Source organism: Xiphophorus couchianus, chromosome 18 (assembly GCF_001444195.1).
Source record: "Xiphophorus couchianus chromosome 18, X_couchianus-1.0, whole genome shotgun sequence".
NCBI lineage: Eukaryota > Metazoa > Chordata > Actinopteri > Cyprinodontiformes > Poeciliidae > Xiphophorus > Xiphophorus couchianus.
In genome coordinates this window covers 3,949,552-3,965,481 of record NC_040245.1, presented here as the reverse complement: position 1 = coordinate 3,965,481, position 15,930 = coordinate 3,949,552, and the positions used below count along the sequence as shown (strand labels likewise).

The following is a 15,930-nucleotide window of genomic DNA, read 5'->3' as shown; positions in this document are numbered from 1 at the left end:
AGATGGCAAAGCTCATTTTTTACCCAATGAAAGACAGACGGCCATAATAATCTGCAAGTAATGTAACACACAGAGTGACTGTAATGTTCTTTTTCTGTTTATTACTCACCTGAGCTAACACTGCATCGCCAACATTAGTGTAATAAACTGTTCTGCTGACTGTGACACTAAGCAAACTGAGGCGCTTCTCACTTCGGAGTTGCTATGCAACCAGGCTGGTTTCATTTTCTGCAGAAAGCAGAAACCTGCTTGTCACCACGCAGGAAGTGATCTGGTATCTGCTGCAGCTCAGCAACAATACCAAAAAACTAGGAACTAGAAATTAGGCCACTCTTAACACCAGACTGTTTTTATTTACATCTCAATCCAAGTTCCTTTTCTTTAAAGAAGTGGAAAAGTTATTGTTCTTAACTGCAATAGAAACTAGAATAAGGAAAAAAAGTAAAGAAAGAGCTGAGGATTGGTTCTAATATGAATAAATAACTAAATATGTGTAAATGGCCTTACAGCTGCAGTATGTAACTTTTATAAAAATAGATTTTACATATTTCTAAAATATGTAAAATATGTAATGTTTTTTGGGGTTTGTAAAAAAAACAAAAAAAACACCAAAACTGAGCTTCTCTCCCAGCGCTAACTAGAAACAACCAATCAGAGCCAGGAGGCGGGTCTTTGCACCATCAATCACCCTCCGTGCGGCGCTACTATAGTGCGGTTTGAATACATAAACGCCAAGCAGACCGGAGACCGCTCTAAAAGCAGGAAGTGGACTGCAGGGCATTCTGGGTAAATACAACCAAAACAAACTCACTAGCTTAGCGCTAGCTGGAGAAATGGCTTGTGGCTCTTTATCAAAGACTAAAGAGAAATCCTCCAACCGCTAAAATCTGACACTACTCCATTTTTGTTTACATTTCATGAAGACTAGAGTTACGCTCAGTGTCTTTCAAGGTTTTTGTGTCGTTTTCTTCAGTGATTCTTGGTGCAGCGCCCCCACAGGTGAGGAGGGGAACAGGTTGCTCAAAGGGTTTGGTTGGTTTGACTCAGAGCAGAGAGAAAGAACCACAGCAGCTGGTTCTCTTTCTTTCAACCAATGTTGCAACTTTAGTTTCCACCAGGTGGGAAAACACACTTAGATTAAAATTTCTGCATGAAAAACTTCAAATGAACCTCACTGTTGAGTAAGGTGGTAAATGTGTGATGCTGTGGACCCAGTAAAACGTGTCAGAGCTCTTTAAAATACCTGAAACGTAAACATAAGGGATGATTTAAAAAAACCCCCACCAAATTAACTCAATTAATAACCAAAATTCAAGAGAAAATCTGAAGACGGAGATGAAGAAAAGAAAGATAAATGATAGAACCAGGACTGTGGAGCCTCTGCAAACAGAAAATGGAGAAATATCCCTTTTTCTGTGTGGATGTAGACGGTAAAGACGCCAATATTTCTGAACAGCTCAGTTTATTTTGAAGCTTCTCGAACTTGGAGGGCGTTGTGTGTTTTTGCCGTACGGCGGCTACGTACCCGGCCATCATGAGTCAGCAGGATGGAGTCGCTCTTGATGTCTCTGTGGATCACTCCTTGAGTGTGCAGGACAGACAGCGCCTTCAGCACCGACAGACACACGGTGGCGATCTGCTCCTCGTTCATCCTGCAGAGTCAAACAGAAACCAAAGTCATCTAGGATTTAGTTTTTCTGGATTGTAGAGTTTCACTGAATTTCATGGGCGACTGATTTGAATTTGGCACCAAGAAAAGCAGCAGAGACACTGGAGACATTAAAAAGCTGCTACTGTGGAAAAATACCAGATCACAGCACAGATTCTCCATCACTTTGTGCAATGATGCCCCCTACTGGACAGAAATATTTCTGCTGATTTCAGATCAGTTTAATGAAAACATTTATTTTTAGTATTTTATACATTGTTTTTAACACTTTAAGTACTTATTTTCTCCTTTGTGGGAAAATAAAAAACTGTTTCTATTCCATTCTATTTTTTAGTTGTTTCAAAGAGATGTCTTCATCAGAAGGTGGAAAGTTTCTGATAAATAAGCTGTAGTGAGATTTCACACATTTCTAGTTCCACATTTTTCAACATTTTGTAACATTTCACCAAATTTCAGAATAAAATTACTGATGGGACTCGATTAAAATATTTAATCAAGTTAATTACAGGGTGGATAATTAAATAATCGAAAGCAAAAAAAAAACAGAAAATAAATATCAATTTTAATTCACTAACTGCTTTTTGCCGCTAAAGTATTGAGTAAATAGACATATGAACTCAACAACAAAATTTTTTATAACTTATAGTTGCTTATGCATCAGATTTAGGGGTGTACCAGAAATGTGCAAAGGTTAAACCTCAAAAATTAAACTCAACTTCCAATTTATAATCCAAGAAATTCCAGGAAATCTGGCAAAGACCTGCAGTTTCTGTTAAGGAAAAAAACCCAAAAACAAACAGCTGCGTCGCCACGACGACGGGTTCAGCCGTCACCTGGTGTGCGTCACGATGTCGGTGAGCGCTCCTCCCTCCAGGAACTCCATGACCACCCAGAGTTCGTCGCCCACCAGGTAGCTGTTGTACATCTCCACCACGTTGTCATGGTGATAGTCCCGCATGATCACCACCTGCCGTCACCGGGAAAAACAAAACCGACGACCAGGAATCATTATCACACAGCTGAGACTCATGAGAGTACATTCCTACTTGATGGTAGTATAAAATAGAGTTTTTTGCTCTGTAGTCCATAGAAGTATTTTTTTTTTAAATGGTAAAATTTTTTTTTTCTGAACATGGACTACAATTCACTCTAGCTACTGTCTGTATCTGGTGCACCTTTTCCTTCCACTCAACTTTCTAAGAATAAGCTTAAACTTTTTCACAATATTATAATTTTCTAAAACATAGAATTTTGTCTTATAGTTTATATAGATATATGGATGATGTTCTGCATAGTTTCTAATTCTTTACAGACCTTGTTGCCTGTATTTTTGCATGCTTCTTTTTTTATCTAATCAACAACCAAGTTTCCATCAACTATTTTTTTATCTGCATTTTGATGCATCGCATTAGAGAAAGTTGATGAAAACAGCAAAATTCAAAATAACTTTCTCAATTTTGCCAAAAAGATTTCTATGCTTGTTTGGGGTGGTTTTTGGCTTTTCCATAACATTTTTTTAAAACGTTAATGGAAACACATAGGTTCTGACGCAGCTAAATAAGTTCTGACGTAGCGAACTTCCCCCTTCATTAGTGGGTCTGTGCCTTACCAGAGGCAAAGTTCAAACCTTCGGCTGAGATTGGATAATTTGGTTCTCTCAGATGTGTGGTTCATGATAGTTTACAACCTCTAGATCTTGTTTATTACAGCCATGCGTGACGGCAACATTTGACAACATCTGCCTGGTTGATTTGCTCTAAACCTGTAAATTCTCGCCTAATTCGTATTTTCCATTTATTTCCATGTTTGCAACGTTTTAAAATTTCACTCAAAATTTAGACAACAATGGGATGAAAACATGACTTATTTTATATCAAAATTAAATATTTTTGGCATCTGGAGTGAGCAGCAAAGAAATGCTTTCATTTCAGAAAAGCTGTAAACATTCCAGCAAAGTCTGCTGCAAAACCAAAACAAGTTAACAGTTTCACAGTTTAGGAAAATGAATCCACTCTGCAAAAACACAAAATCTTACCAAGTACTTTTGATCTAGTTTCTAGTGCAAACACCTTAGTACACTTGAAATAAGACAAAACTCACTTACAAGTAACTTTTCAGCAAGATGCAGAAGCTTGTCAATAGTTAATAATTCCTTAATATTGATTCAATCAATGAAGTTTATTTGTATAACACATTTCACCAACAAGGCAGTTCAAAGTGCTTTGCATCATAAAAACAAAAAAATACAAAGTCATCAACAATTGAAACCTTACATTTTGCCAAGTGTAAAAAGTACTGACATTTAAAACAGTACTAGTTTCACTACAGCATGGAAAAAATCCCAAGAGTGAAATAATCTCCCAGCAGAACTAGAACTTTTTCATCAATATTAAGAAATTATTGACTTAAAACAAGCTCCTATATCTTGCAGAAAAGTTACTTTTTAGTTAATTTTGTCTTATTTCAAGTGTACTAAGATATTTAAACTAGAAACTAGACAAAAATACTTTGTCAGATTTTGTGTTTTTGCAGTGTGGATTAATTTTCCTAAACTGTGAAACTGTTGACTTGTTTTGGTTATGCAGCACACTTTGCTGGAATGTTTACAGCTTTTCTGAAAACGCTTTGTTTCAGCCACAGTCCACGTCCAGGAGGGGTCAGAGGTCAAAGCGGCCGGCTGTTAAAGCAGTACCTCGTTGAAGAGAAGTTCCCTGCGCTGCTGCTTCCTCAAGTCCATCTTCTTCACGGCCACCAGCTTCCCCGTCGTCTTCACCGTTGCGATGCACACGATTCCCGTGGATCCCTCGCCGATCTTGATGTAGTGGTCCAGGTAGGTCCGCGGGTCGCCGGGATCCACCACCAGCTGCAGCGCCGCTCTGAACTGCTCATGGGAAACCCTCTGTGGCTCCCGCTGCGGGGAGCGGCCCTGTGGCGCCGCGCCCGACCCCGGGGCCGCCGCGGGCACGGGGGGCCGCGGGGCCGGTACGTTGGGGTGGGGAGTGTGCGGCAGCTGGGAGGAGTCCGGGGTCAGGATGGGGTGGGATGCGTGGTGGGAATGAGGGAGGCTGACTGGGGGCTTGGAGGAACCCCGGGCGGAGCTGCTGGTGGGCCCGTTCTGGGGGGAAGACTCATGGTGACGCACCACCTGGACAGTAGAGACGAAAAACAGCAGAAAATCCCAAATTTACAAAATGAAAAGGCGACATAAACACCAACTCTGACAGATCATCGGTAGGGCAGGTGTTTAAATTAGCTAATGAGCCACTGCTGAGTTAGCTTAGCTAATAGCAGCAGTAGCTAATCTACCACAGTGATCACTTATTAATAATTGCAAAATAAACATCAATCCTAAAAACATAAAACTGTAAAAGACTGAATGTAGTGGGAAATGTTTGAGTGTTTTCTGGTGTTGAATCCTGAAAGTTTTTGTCAGTTGCTATGGCAACTAATCTGTGTGTAGTGTAGATGACACAAACAGCGAGAAAAAAAAACTGGTTTTAGTTGTTCCTCAAAGATTTTTCTGCGTTATTTTTCCCTTTGCACTGAATTAATAATATCTTCATCTCCATGTTTTGTTTGAGCGATTCTACCGCGAAAACAAAACAGTAATTTAACAAAAACTTCCATAATTTCAATAACATTGTATAAAGTATAAATTATAGTCCAAACTTTATTTCAAATACACAGATCAATAGGTCCTTGAGCCATTAGGAATAATAAATATTGTGTATATTAAAATAATTCAAACATGTTGAGGTAAATTACCTTTCTGTTCAGATTAAACACAAAATACAAAGAATGTTACAATAAAAATCTCGAAAAATTATCAGTTTTTTTGCATTTAGTAAATAGAAATAATGTTGCTGATTCTAACCAAACTGATTCAAAACAAGATGCAACAAGAAAAGTTTAGTCTGATTTAACTTTAGACAGCCAGAAAAAAATGTCTGACTTTTTACGAGGTGTATGAAAATATCTGGTTTCAATTGTAGATAACGTTTTAAAAATTTATGCCTTTAATCAAACATTAGCTTGAACTTTAATACCAAACTGTGCAGTTTGAATATGAAGAACTTTAAAGGACTTTATACAGAAATCAAAAACTTTCCAGATCTTGAAAACATCTAATTGAAATTCAAGCATTTTCCAGGATGTCAAGCAGCCACACAAAAAACTGCGGTAAATACCGGATTCTGATAAATACCGGATCTAGAGGAGGAAATACTTCACAGAACTATCCAGCAGTAGCTTCGATAAACTCGGTCGACTCCTACCTGTCCCGTCGGACTGCGTCCTCCGTCGCTGTCCGTTCTCGGGTACGTGTTGAACGGCCGCGTGTTCTGCTGGGCCGTCTTCATCACGCCTTCGGTCACCGGCAGGTTGGGCGTTCGGATGTTGGGTCCCGACAGCGGCCTCTTGTCCCTCGGAGACGTGGGGCTGCCGTCACGCGCCGCATAGCTGGACTTGGGCCGGTGGTCGCTGGCTTGGTCCCGGCGGATCACCTGGTCCTGAAAAACAGAGAGGTTGATAAAAATACAACAACAGGCTGGTTCTTAACTACATTTAATTGTATAAAAAGGAAGAAAAATCTGCAGATTCAAAAGCTGAGATGCACTGATCAGAATTTAACTGGCTGCAGAGATTGGCAGAGAATCCAAAAACTGTACTGTAAGTTTTACTTTAAAACTGAGTGAATCATTTGGGTCTTGGTTGGTACCTGGTCCCGGTCCCGGGGGTCTCTGCGAGGCTGCTGTCCCGAGCCGGACCGCTCCCTGTAGGCCCTGCTGGGCTCCTGGCCCCTCGGCTGCTGCTGGGGCCGGCCCTGCCCGCCCTCGTCCCTGGGCTGGACGCCACGCTGCCCATGCTGCGGGTCCCCTCCGCCCGGGTAGTCCTGCCTCAGTCTGTCCCTGAGAGCCGCAAACATGCAGTTAGCAACACCAATTAATCAGTTATTTTCTAATCAATTCATCTAATTTTTGGTTTTCCCACCAACGCACTTTGTGAGTTTCCATAGTGCAGAGTGATGTCACCTCGTTCAGGGCGGCCATTTTGTTTGACAGCTTCTATTTATTTGAACTTTGAATTCAAGTCAACTCTAGTATCCAAAAACTGTACTGCAGCACAGGCAAAACTACTTCAACATGTTCTTACTCGAGTAAAAAATAGCAAGAAATTACGCAAGAGTAAAAAAGTATTTGGTAAAAAGTCTACTGAGTGACTGATCAAATTATCAATAATTTAATATTTAAAAATTACATCATCAGATGGACCAAAATATAAAGTGGGAATTTTGGTATTTTAAGAACCAAAATGATAATAATTTATATAAATAGCAAAAAAATAACAAAATCAGGCAAAATAATTTTTCCCAAATCAGTTCCTTTCAGTAAAAAACTTATGAAACTTGAACAGAAACTGCAGGTGTGTGTCTGAGTCTGGTGGATTTCTGGTTAAAACATGTTTTGGTAGAAAATCCAGAAATTTTACTCCATTAAGAGTAGAGACACTTCATAATAAATTTACTCAAAGTACAGCGTGGTAAAAATACTCCTAAAAGTAAACTTTTTTCAAAAAAGTTACTCAAATGTAATTGAGTAAATGTCATAGACAGACTTACAAAAACTCTCATCCTGGTTGTTAGAAGGGCTGATTGAGATAAAAGCCACTTTTTGAAAATGTTTTTATTTTGTTTTTTAGAAAAGAAAGTTATTTTTCCTACCTGTCTGGGTGGTGCCTGTGTCGGGGGTCGCCGTTCTCCTGCTCTCCACCTGCGGAGCTGGAATCCCTGCGGGGCTGAGTGGGGGGGCTGCCTCGTCGCAGGGAGTTCGATCGAGTTACGGACATGGTGTCGAACTCGTCCAGCAGCCACGTTAAAGAGCCGTCTGCTCCCAGCTTCGTGCCTCGTACGATCGTCTGGCGTTTACAGGACAGAAAAGTGCCTTTTTTAAATCTAAAGCATGGAAAGGATCCAGTCATTTTCAAAGTCCTCTCTCCATAAAATCAGAGCGCTGCTATCCTGCATAGTTAGGCACTCTTTACATTTAAATAAATGCTTGGGCAATATATTCTTCGCTGAGTTTTCCCATGGTAAAATTCATGAACATTTCAAGCGTTTTCAAGGTAACTTTTAAAAACATCACACTTTGGAGTTAAATCAATAACACTAAAAAAAAAAAAGACAGTTTCAAGTCCCCATTATATGATGTCATTTATTATATTATCACAATATATTGTGATAGTATTCTGCATTCTATAGCAGGGACAACGTAAACAATAATATAACAAAAGTTAAGTAAATGTTGATCAGACTGGTCTGAAAAAGTTACAAAAAATTCTCTAAAATGTTCATGCTGAGCGTTCTGGCATTTAGCAAATATAAATAATTTGGGTTATTCCAACTAAAATAAAATCTAAAAACATTGGTTTTATTTAACTTCAGACAGAAAGAAAAATTAATTATCTGTAAATATCTAGTTTCAATTGTAAGTAACGTTTTCAAATCTAGGATTTCACTCAAATGTTAGTTTGCACTTTATTACAAAATTGTCCAGTTTGAATATCAAGCACTTTTCAAACCTTGAAATCACCCAATGAAATTTGAGAATTTTCAAACATTTCAAGCACCTGTATGAACTCCGTCTTCAAAAGTGATCAAAACTCCACCAAGACTCACATTTAAACACTGAAATGAGTCAAATTACAGTTAAAAGTTCACCTTTATGCAGACGACATAGTTCTTTATTTGACCTATGCTACTTTAGGAGCTTTAAGAAACCTTTCAGCGGTTGAAAGCTACTCAAGTTCTTCATTTCGTTGAAGATCTCGACCAAAAATATTCCTCCACACTGGAAGGGAAGAAGCCTTTTGAGTGAAACATCTTCGAGACACGACAGAAAACGCGTTTCCTCTCACCTTTCGCGGTTCTACGGTAGTGATGACCGTCACATCGATGAAAGGCTTTGGCCTCTTGGCCGTGTCTTCGATGAGGGACTGCCATTGGCGCGGCAACCCGACGAACTTCTGCTCCTGCTCGTCAAAGTCCGTGTGGACACGATGCTCAAAGTTGGACGGAGCAGAGATCTGGATTCGAGACTTCTTCTTTTTGGCAAACATGGTGGCAACGGCTGCAAGCTAGCATCAGATCTGCAGCGAGGAAGAAGAGAAGGCGGCAATGTGATTAGCAAATAAATACAAAAGAAAAACCTTAGTGCACCAGCACAATAGAACTGCAGTCCACACATTTTATTGCATTAATATCTCATATGCTTGCACATTTCAACCCAAGGACTAATAGGCTGGATGGTGGCATTTATCTAGCTCTGACCTTTAGCTAAAGGTCATCATCAGGCACAAACAAAACTTGAACCCAATATTGATGACAAGACATAAGCTCCAAGCATTTCCTGAAGGGGAGAACAGTTTGAGGAGACGGAGACTCATCTTTAAAAGGTCACTTCCTGAACATTAACAGCAGCTTTTATAACCCAGAGGAGAAAGTTAACACGTTTCAGCTGAGAGCTGTACCAGCATCACAAGTCAAGCCATACAAGAGACAGAGAAATGAAAGCAACAAAGAACAAAACAGAAAATGAAAACAATGAACTGCAAGCTGAGTGAAAATGAGGGGAAAAGCAGCTGGTATGCAGGCATTGAAGGACAGTTTTGTTTCCAGAGACTTTATAATTCATTTTGTTTGCTGTTTCTGTTTTAAATCTACAGTTTATCTTTGAGAATGTGTTCTTGCATTATTATTATTACATGATATTACTTGAAAATGGTCTCAAAACAACAATATTATCATTTGATTAATGTTGCGATAATGATAGTCAGAACCAGAAGTTTACATAATATTTTCCTCACCATCTACAGTTAAATAAGATCAAAGTTCTCTTATTTTAGGTCCATTAGAAACACCAAAATAAATTACGGTAATTTTGCTAAATGCCAGAATAATGAAAGAAAGAATTAAGGCTTTATATATGGCTGAAAGATGTATCACAATGTGAGCATTTCATGTCAGTCAATATCCAGAATGGAATGGTTTTTGTTTTAAATATACTGCAAAATAGTGTTATTGGTAGAGAAGAAACAGATGCTAGGCTACCAGCTAGCTCATTAAATTGGTTACTATCCATTTGGATTTTGGGAAATGAAGGAATTTGACATGATAAATGTTGGAAATCAGTACGTTCCTCTATGAAACCACACACAGAATCAGAACGTACACCTGAGTATGTGGGAGCAGCTTCATGTTTTCACCTACGAGCCTCATAACTGTCTAAAAATAAAAATAGATCTGGGTGGAGTGGAAGGAAAATATCAGACTTAGACTTAGACTTAGACTTGTACTTTATTGATCCTTTGGGAAGACTCCCTCAGGAAATTGAAGTTACCAGCAGCTCCCAGGCAAAAAACAAAGATAACACACAGTAAGTAAAGTGCAAAAGAATACAAAATACAAATTAAATACTAAGGTACACACCAAATGTGAGTAACCAAAACCTTAAATTATGCAACTGAAGAGGAAATTGTGGATAAAAGAGGAAAGATCATGTCAACAGTTTAGCAGCATTTGATTACTTAAATATAATACAATAATTATGGATAGAGTGAAATCAAAAGCTTATATTTTGACACATTTTTCAGCATTAAATGACAGACAACAAAAAAAGCTCAAACTCAGTTCTAGCATGAAAATCAAGCGCAAGTTGTTGATAGAAAGGCCAGAAGAATAATTAGGTTTTTAAATGTGTGTTTGCTAGCTGGTGAAATTGGGTCACCAGCTGATTAATCGTTGCTGACCTAATATTTTTTTTTGCCTGCTGAGCAGCAGTAATCTCCTACTACTGAGAAACATCTACAAGGACAAGTGCACTGCAAAAACGCAAACTCTTACTAAGTAGTGTTGGTCTAGTTTCTAGTGCAAATATCTTAACTTACAAGTAACTTTTTAGAAAGCTATAAGACAGGCATGTCCAAAGTCCGGCCCGGGGGCCAATCACGGCCCGCGGTCAGAATTCATACGGCCCGCAGCTTCGGTTTTATAATGTATTATTTATGGCCCGCCTGCACTGTGAAACAGAATAAATAAATCATAAAACTTGAAACTGTAATTCCTCCTTTCACCAAATGGTGGCAGCACCACTTTAATACTATCAGTCTGCCTCCGTGCAGCGAACCGCTCTCCACTCATTTCTGCCATGGCCACTGCAAAGAAAACAAGTTTACAGTGAGGGCCGCCGCTTTCAAGAGAGATGGGAATTATAACACTTCTTCACTGAAAATCAAGGCAATTGTGCTTGTCTAATTTGTAATGAGATGGTTGCCTTGTTTAAGGATTTCAACGTAAAAGGACACTACCAGACTAAACATGCTAACACATACAACAAGCTAACAGGAAGTGACCGTGCTGAAAAAGTGAAGCAGCTCCAAGCTGCACTGGCATCACAACAGCGATTCTTCACGCGGGCCTGTGAGTCAAAAGAAAATACCACCAAAGCTACGAAGTTAATGTTAATAGCTAAACATGGCAAACCTTTTACTGAAGGTACATTTATCAAAGACTGTGTTATGAAAATGGTGGAGAACATTTTGCCCTGAGAAGAAGCAAGAATTTGAGAAAAATGTTTGCCTGGCAGTAACAGTGTGGCACTGAGAGTTGAGGACATGAAACTGAGTATTTTGAACGGCAACGTCTGTCACTATCAGCAGTGAAGAGCCAAAAGAACATTTATGCACTTGGATTTATGGCACTTATTTTTATTAAACTCTTGAGTAAGATTTGGTTATGAACCTGTAGATGTGATACAAACTATTACTTTCTGAAAGATATAGTAAATGACGAGCAAAATTCACTTGTTTTAAGATTTAATAATAACAGACAACTTTGCATTACTTATAACTCCTGTTTAAAATGTTCTTGAGGCAAAGATATTTTTAAACTCATGTAAATTTAAGGTATTTCATACAGTTTGTTCAATGTTATCTGACTCTACAGATATGAATGAAAGGCAGAATTTGGGTTTTTAGAGTTGTTCTCATTTGCCTGAGTGGCTTATATTTGTTTTTGTTTTTTTGTCATTTGAAAAATAAAGATAATTGTGACAATGAAAATTGTTTTATAACAGTTTGTGAAACTTTTGTAGTTAAAAAATGTCCGAACAAACTATTGGCCCCCGGGCATCTTCACTTGATCAAATCTGGCCCTCTTTGCAAAAAGTTTGGACACCCCTGCTATAAGAGCTTGATTTAAGCCAATAAAGCCTTAATATTGATTTTTAAAAGTATTTATTCTACTGGCAGATTATTTTAATTAAAACAAGACATTTTCATATGTTGTAAGTGAAATATTCTGCAAATGGAAGAGGACCTTTTTCAGGAGTTTTAAGGTATTATTGACTTAGAACAAACTCCTATTTCTTGGTGAAAAGTTACTTTTCTTTGTCTAAGATATTTGTTCTAACTGGACAAAAATACTTGGTAAGATTTTGTGTTTTTGCAGTGTGGGACATCGGACGTCCCCTGAAAACCAGAGGCTGTTGTGGTTTGACTACATAAAAACCTGCAGGTTGAAGAGAAAACACTCCCAGTAATAAAACAGAGTCCTGCTGGTTAGCAGCATGCTAAACCGCTAAGGGGGATTTTTCATTTTCATCCAGCAAATTTTTCTGTATTTCCTACAAATAAACGGCGCCGCACCTTCAAGCGCTGCTTAAATAATAAAAACAGACTAGAAGAAGAAAAAAAAGATCCAGGGATTGTGGGACAGAATGAGGGAGAGCTGGGTGGGAGCGCCGACTCGGGCGATTAGGGTGGATCATAAGCCAGAGGCTGTGAGTCATGCTGCTGGCCCAGGCAGTCTGCAGAGTTACGACAGACCTTCACAGCAGGGATGTTTGATGTGAAGAGAGACCCACCCAGAAACAGAAACAGAAATGAAAAAAAAACAAAAAAAAAAAAAACGACTCAGTCGCTACCAATGTAGCACTGGAGCCGCAGCAACATCCCAGCATTTCAAACAGCAGAGCGAGACAAGATACTGGAAATATTTACCAGATAGACGTTTATGTATGGAGTCTAAATTAGAGTTAGTCAATGTAAACTTAATATTTTGTGGCATTTAAGAAATAAAAATGTGTTTATAGCCAGGCCTGTCACGATCAGCGGTTGGTAGATTACCCAAAAATTTGTCTCAAGTAGCACATCTTTACTGAAGAGTGAAAAAGTATTTGGTAAAAAAATAAATTAAAAAAAATCATCTCAAGTTTTGAGTAAGTGATCAAATTATCAATCATGTAATGTTTAAAAATTACATCATGGAATGGACAAAAATAGAAGGTTAAGAGGATTTTTTGGTATTTTAACAACCAAAATGACAATAATTCATACAATAAATAAAATCAGGCAAAAATAATTTTTCTAAAATCAGTTTCAGGGGCGTGCTGTGGTGGCGCAGGGGGTTCGCACGCCCCACATTTGGAGGCCTTAGACCCGCGGACATCGCGGGTTCGACTCCCGGTCCCGACGACCTTTGCCGCATGTCCTCCTCCAAAAATGGCGCCGGCTCAGCTGGCTGCCTGCAGACGCAGCTCCCGTCGTGTGTGTGTTAATCTGTGTATAAAAAATCTGTGTGTGTGGTGAACTTTTGGTTAAAACATGTTTACAGATATTTAATTCCTTATACTTGTTGTTTTGATTATAAGTGTTTTTTTAATTTCCTTTACTTATTGTTTGGGTTGTCATGTTATTTGTCATGTTGTTTACAAATGGTTTCAAAACAATATTATCGTTTATCGCAAAAATTACTGGGACAATTTATCATCTATAATAATTGTCATTGTGCCATGCATTTCAATATTTATATTTACCTACTGTTGACTATGTAAAAGCGTCTCCATTGTTGACATTTAGGGCTCAAACGATTAATCGGATTGAAATAATAGTCAACTAATGGTAATAATTAATCATTAACTGAAATATCTAGAATAAAAACACCAGATAATTATGAAATACTTCTTAAAGTAAAGCGCTGCTTCATCCATAACATCAGGGAAAGTTTCTGACGCTCATGAATCATTCTGACATTTTCATATTTACAGGCTGGGAGTAAAAGAACATTTGGCTCTGAAACTCTGAGTTTTATCCTTCATCTGGTTCCAAATCACTGTGGGCGAAAAACAAGATTTTACTGCAGCCCTGAGGAGCCAAGAAATCATAAGATGTGATGCAAGGCGAGAAAAATGACAGATAGGAAGCAGATCACAGCGCAGCGGTTCAATGAAGCAGCTTTTTATGGGCTGATTCTGATTAATGGAAACCAAGCAGGCTGTTGATGAATATTTAGAATGCAAAGCAAGAAAATAAAATATTTAGATTGAAATTTGTCAACATTTTCTAACAATGAATACACCTGAAAATGTTTCAGGAATTTTTTCTTTTAACTGAAAACTGTGGTGGAGATCTACTATTGAAAAATCACTTCATCTGTGTTCATAAGTCATTTCTTCCAAGTCCAAGTTAAGTAAACAAACATTTTCTGATAATCTAGCTCCACCTTAACCCAGCATCGCTTTGGATTAGGCCCATAGACCCAAACATCTTGGGTCTATGTCATTACAAAAACAAAACAAAAGTATTATCTTTTAATTTTAATAAACATGTACAAGCTACTAAATTCTGGTTTATATAATATTTAAAATTTCTCATCATGTGTTCAGAATAAGGTATAAATTACAACACAATGAGTTAGTCACAGCATAGCAAGTAAGAAGTGCTTTTATTTTGACATTTCCAGCAGGCAGTGTCCCAGTGTCCCTACTGCTAAGCTAGCAGCTAGCTTAGCAGTGAGAGAATTGTGAGGCGAGTTGTGTTTATTTTTTTCTGAAGTGACTCAAACTTATTTAAGGCAGCATTCAGAGTTAGTTTTTGATATGTCCCATATGGGCAGTTGCTCAGGGCGGCTTTATGAAGGAGGGCGTGCAGCTAATGGAGGGTTGAAGCCCCTTTCACAGTAAAACATGGACAGCTGATACAGTTTAAAGCTCACATACTGGCTTCTTTCCAGTTCAAAGTTTTCAAGAAAAAAAATTTAATTAAATAAAATCTTAGAAATTTTTCACTTTTGTAAATTTTCTGAGTTGCATTTTTGACTTAAAACTCCAAGTTTTTCCTAGAATTTTTCTGGGATTAATCTCAAAATTTTTAGTGCTATTTTTGGGAAACTTTTGTTTTTGTATCTGGAATGGCCTTAATATGGCGTCATACTTTTCTCTAAAAACCAATAATAGTAAAAATATAAAACCTTGTACATATCCACCCGTTGCATTCCTCTGTCATTTTCTGAGTTTTCCCATTCCTGTGTTGGTTTCCCGCCCTCCTCCCAGAGCAAACCGGTCCCTCGCAGTCTGTCCATCCATGCCTGGCTGAACAGTGAGAAAGCCTGTCTGCTCTGTGGACCGAACCGGACTGATGAGTTCTGGACAGATCCGCTGTCTTCTGGCCTGATTCTAGTATTGTGAGTGGGTGGTCTGCACTGTAAAACATGCCAGTTTGAGTGAATAATGATACAAGTTGAACTGAAGCCAGCTGCGACTATATGAAGAGATTTAGACTGTAACCATATGGACAAAATATGCTACGGATTTCTTTTTCTTCATAAAGTTGGCAAGAGAGTAATAATATATTCAGTTTAAACAAATGAGATGATGCATATTATTGGATTCAGAGGAACTGACAATAATTTAGGGTTGAAACTGTTAATCATGATTAATCGATTGATGAAATAATCATCAACTAATTTAGTAATTGATTAATCATTAACTGAAATATACAGAGTAAAAAAAAACACGTCTATTTTCTATAACAACATATTTGAAGGAATTATCAAGCCACACATTTTGCATTTAAGATAAAACACCTCTGTGAATATATTTTAAGCTAAAACTCCTCAAGTGGCATTTTTAGCTTCACCTGGTTCAAGGAATGCTGTTATTGCCTTTTAAGCCATAAAATGTTTAAAAAGGAATTGAATTTTGTTTATATTCATTTAAAAATATTGCTATTATTGTATAAAAGTGGCTTACGCGGTTAAATGAAAAATATGTAGGATGTGTGATTTGTCTTTGAACAATTGAGTAATCGTCAGAAAAACTGATGGAATAATCAATTGCTAAAATAATGGTTAGTTGTAGCCGTAGAGCAATTCTTAGGAAAAATAGGTTTGTGTATTTTCATCAACAAAATCAAGGTTTCACAGATCAAAC

The 15,930-nt window shown here is 38.1% G+C and overlaps 1 protein-coding gene across 1 annotated transcript in view; it reads right to left on the bottom strand.

Annotated features, from left to right (window-relative positions):
• pak4 (p21 protein (Cdc42/Rac)-activated kinase 4) overlaps positions 1 to 15,930 on the bottom strand; it is a 44,429-nt gene that overhangs the window by 11,224 nt on the left and 17,275 nt on the right. Inside the window, exons 2-8 of the mRNA XM_027999476.1 lie at positions 8,582 to 8,812; positions 7,389 to 7,582; positions 6,387 to 6,576; positions 5,944 to 6,177; positions 4,362 to 4,814; positions 2,503 to 2,636; positions 1,526 to 1,652 (exon numbers count right to left, since the gene is read on the bottom strand). Coding sequence (XP_027855277.1) covers positions 1,526 to 1,652; positions 2,503 to 2,636; positions 4,362 to 4,814; positions 5,944 to 6,177; positions 6,387 to 6,576; positions 7,389 to 7,582; positions 8,582 to 8,782 — 1,533 coding nt within the window. The 5' untranslated portion in view covers positions 8,783 to 8,812. The remainder of the gene's footprint in view (positions 1 to 1,525; positions 1,653 to 2,502; positions 2,637 to 4,361; positions 4,815 to 5,943; positions 6,178 to 6,386; positions 6,577 to 7,388; positions 7,583 to 8,581; positions 8,813 to 15,930) is intronic.